This window comes from Buceros rhinoceros, unplaced genomic scaffold (assembly GCF_000710305.1).
Source record: "Buceros rhinoceros silvestris isolate BGI_N320 unplaced genomic scaffold, ASM71030v1 scaffold43400, whole genome shotgun sequence".
Lineage (NCBI taxonomy): Eukaryota > Metazoa > Chordata > Aves > Bucerotiformes > Bucerotidae > Buceros > Buceros rhinoceros.
In genome coordinates this window covers 1-1,360 of record NW_010392119.1, presented here as the reverse complement: position 1 = coordinate 1,360, position 1,360 = coordinate 1, and the positions used below count along the sequence as shown (strand labels likewise).

Sequence of the window (1,360 nt, the reverse complement as noted above, 5' to 3'; positions counted from 1 at the left end):
CAGCAGGAAAATAAATCTTACCTCTTCTCCTACCAAAAACTCAGGGTGATTTGATGTGTTTGTCCACTTGGCCCCAGAGCTGTGATCTAAAATAGCTGGCCGCATCTGCCTGTTGTACGACCTGGCCTGAAGCGAAACCAAAACAAATGCTGTTGATAAATATTTCACAGTCACTTTCTACGCATGAAAGAAAAAAGGAAACAGCCCCCCAGCCCTCGAAGAACCATTTTAAATCTTCATTTTCTCCGATCTTCAGTTAGGTCACACAATAGCACTCTCCTGTATAAAGGAGATCTATTCTTGTCCAACAAAACACAGCATCACACCAAACGACTATTTGATGAACAATTTAATAAAATCTTAGGAATGAGTTACCTGGTCAGGTGACACTGGAATACGCCTTGCACCATTTGACATCTTTTTGGACCATATTGCTTGGTCGACCATTTTAAGGCCATTTTGTCTCTGCTCAGTACTTTCAGGTTTCTAAACAAAACCCACAAATATGCCATGTCAATACTTACTTTCCAACTACACGTCTGTGTACTGGTAATAGTGAAGCTATTGTTAAGCAATGAAATCACTACTGGAGTTGATAGACTGTAGGAAGAACAGAGGTTTGTACAATGTAAAATGAACATACGCTTCTTTTTAAAGAAACTCTTCTTCACATTAGAGTTCCCAACACCTATTTGTCTAAGTCAACTTGAATCTTTTAATTGATTCTAATGTCTGCTGGACTTCAGAGTGATGAATTAAGGACATCATCTATTAAACTGCACTAATATTAAGGAAGGACAAAAATGTTTACATCTCAAATATTTAAAGGTGAGGCTTAATATGAGAGATATTAATTTGATTCATGTTTTTTTGTACAGACTCAAAGCATGAATCAGATCACTACATATAATTTTTGAGAAGGTTAGACTAAAATTACTGGCAATGTTATCCATGCAGTAAGACAACTTGTAACTAACTAAAGCTTCCCAAACACAGCAGACCAATTCTAGTACTACAGCTGTCATTCTATGAAGAGAAACACTGTGTGCGATTTCAGACCACAGAGAGGAGAAATCCACGAGGACGAACCCTCAACCTATCAATGACTGGATTTAGTTCGTTGTGAACAAATCAACTGAAACCCTAACACAGACGGGTGCGATCTACTGACTTCAGTAAGGTGGCATCTACAATCTACAGCACAGTAAAACGGGAAGAAAAGTTTGGTTTGGGAGGTGTTCCTCTCCGGAAACACATAATGCATGAGAGCAAAACACACATTACACGACTGAAAAAAGCCGCCGTGGTGCGCGGCCCGGCTTACGTTGAGCCCGTCCCTCAGGAGCCAGCTGTCTCTGTA

The 1,360-nt window shown here is 39.9% G+C and overlaps 1 protein-coding gene across 1 annotated transcript in view; it reads right to left on the bottom strand.

Moving 5' to 3' along the window:
* The window catches only part of ACTR8 (ARP8 actin-related protein 8 homolog (yeast)), a gene marked incomplete at its 5' end in the record, with an annotated part of 7,677 nt that extends 6,320 nt beyond the window's left edge, over positions 1–1,357 (bottom strand). Inside the window, 3 exons of the mRNA XM_010143921.1 lie at positions 22–126; positions 376–486; positions 1,325–1,357. Of these exons, the coding sequence (XP_010142223.1) occupies positions 22–126; positions 376–486; positions 1,325–1,357 (249 nt within the window). The remainder of the gene's footprint in view (positions 1–21; positions 127–375; positions 487–1,324) is intronic.
* Between the last annotated feature and the right edge of the window lie 3 nt (positions 1,358–1,360).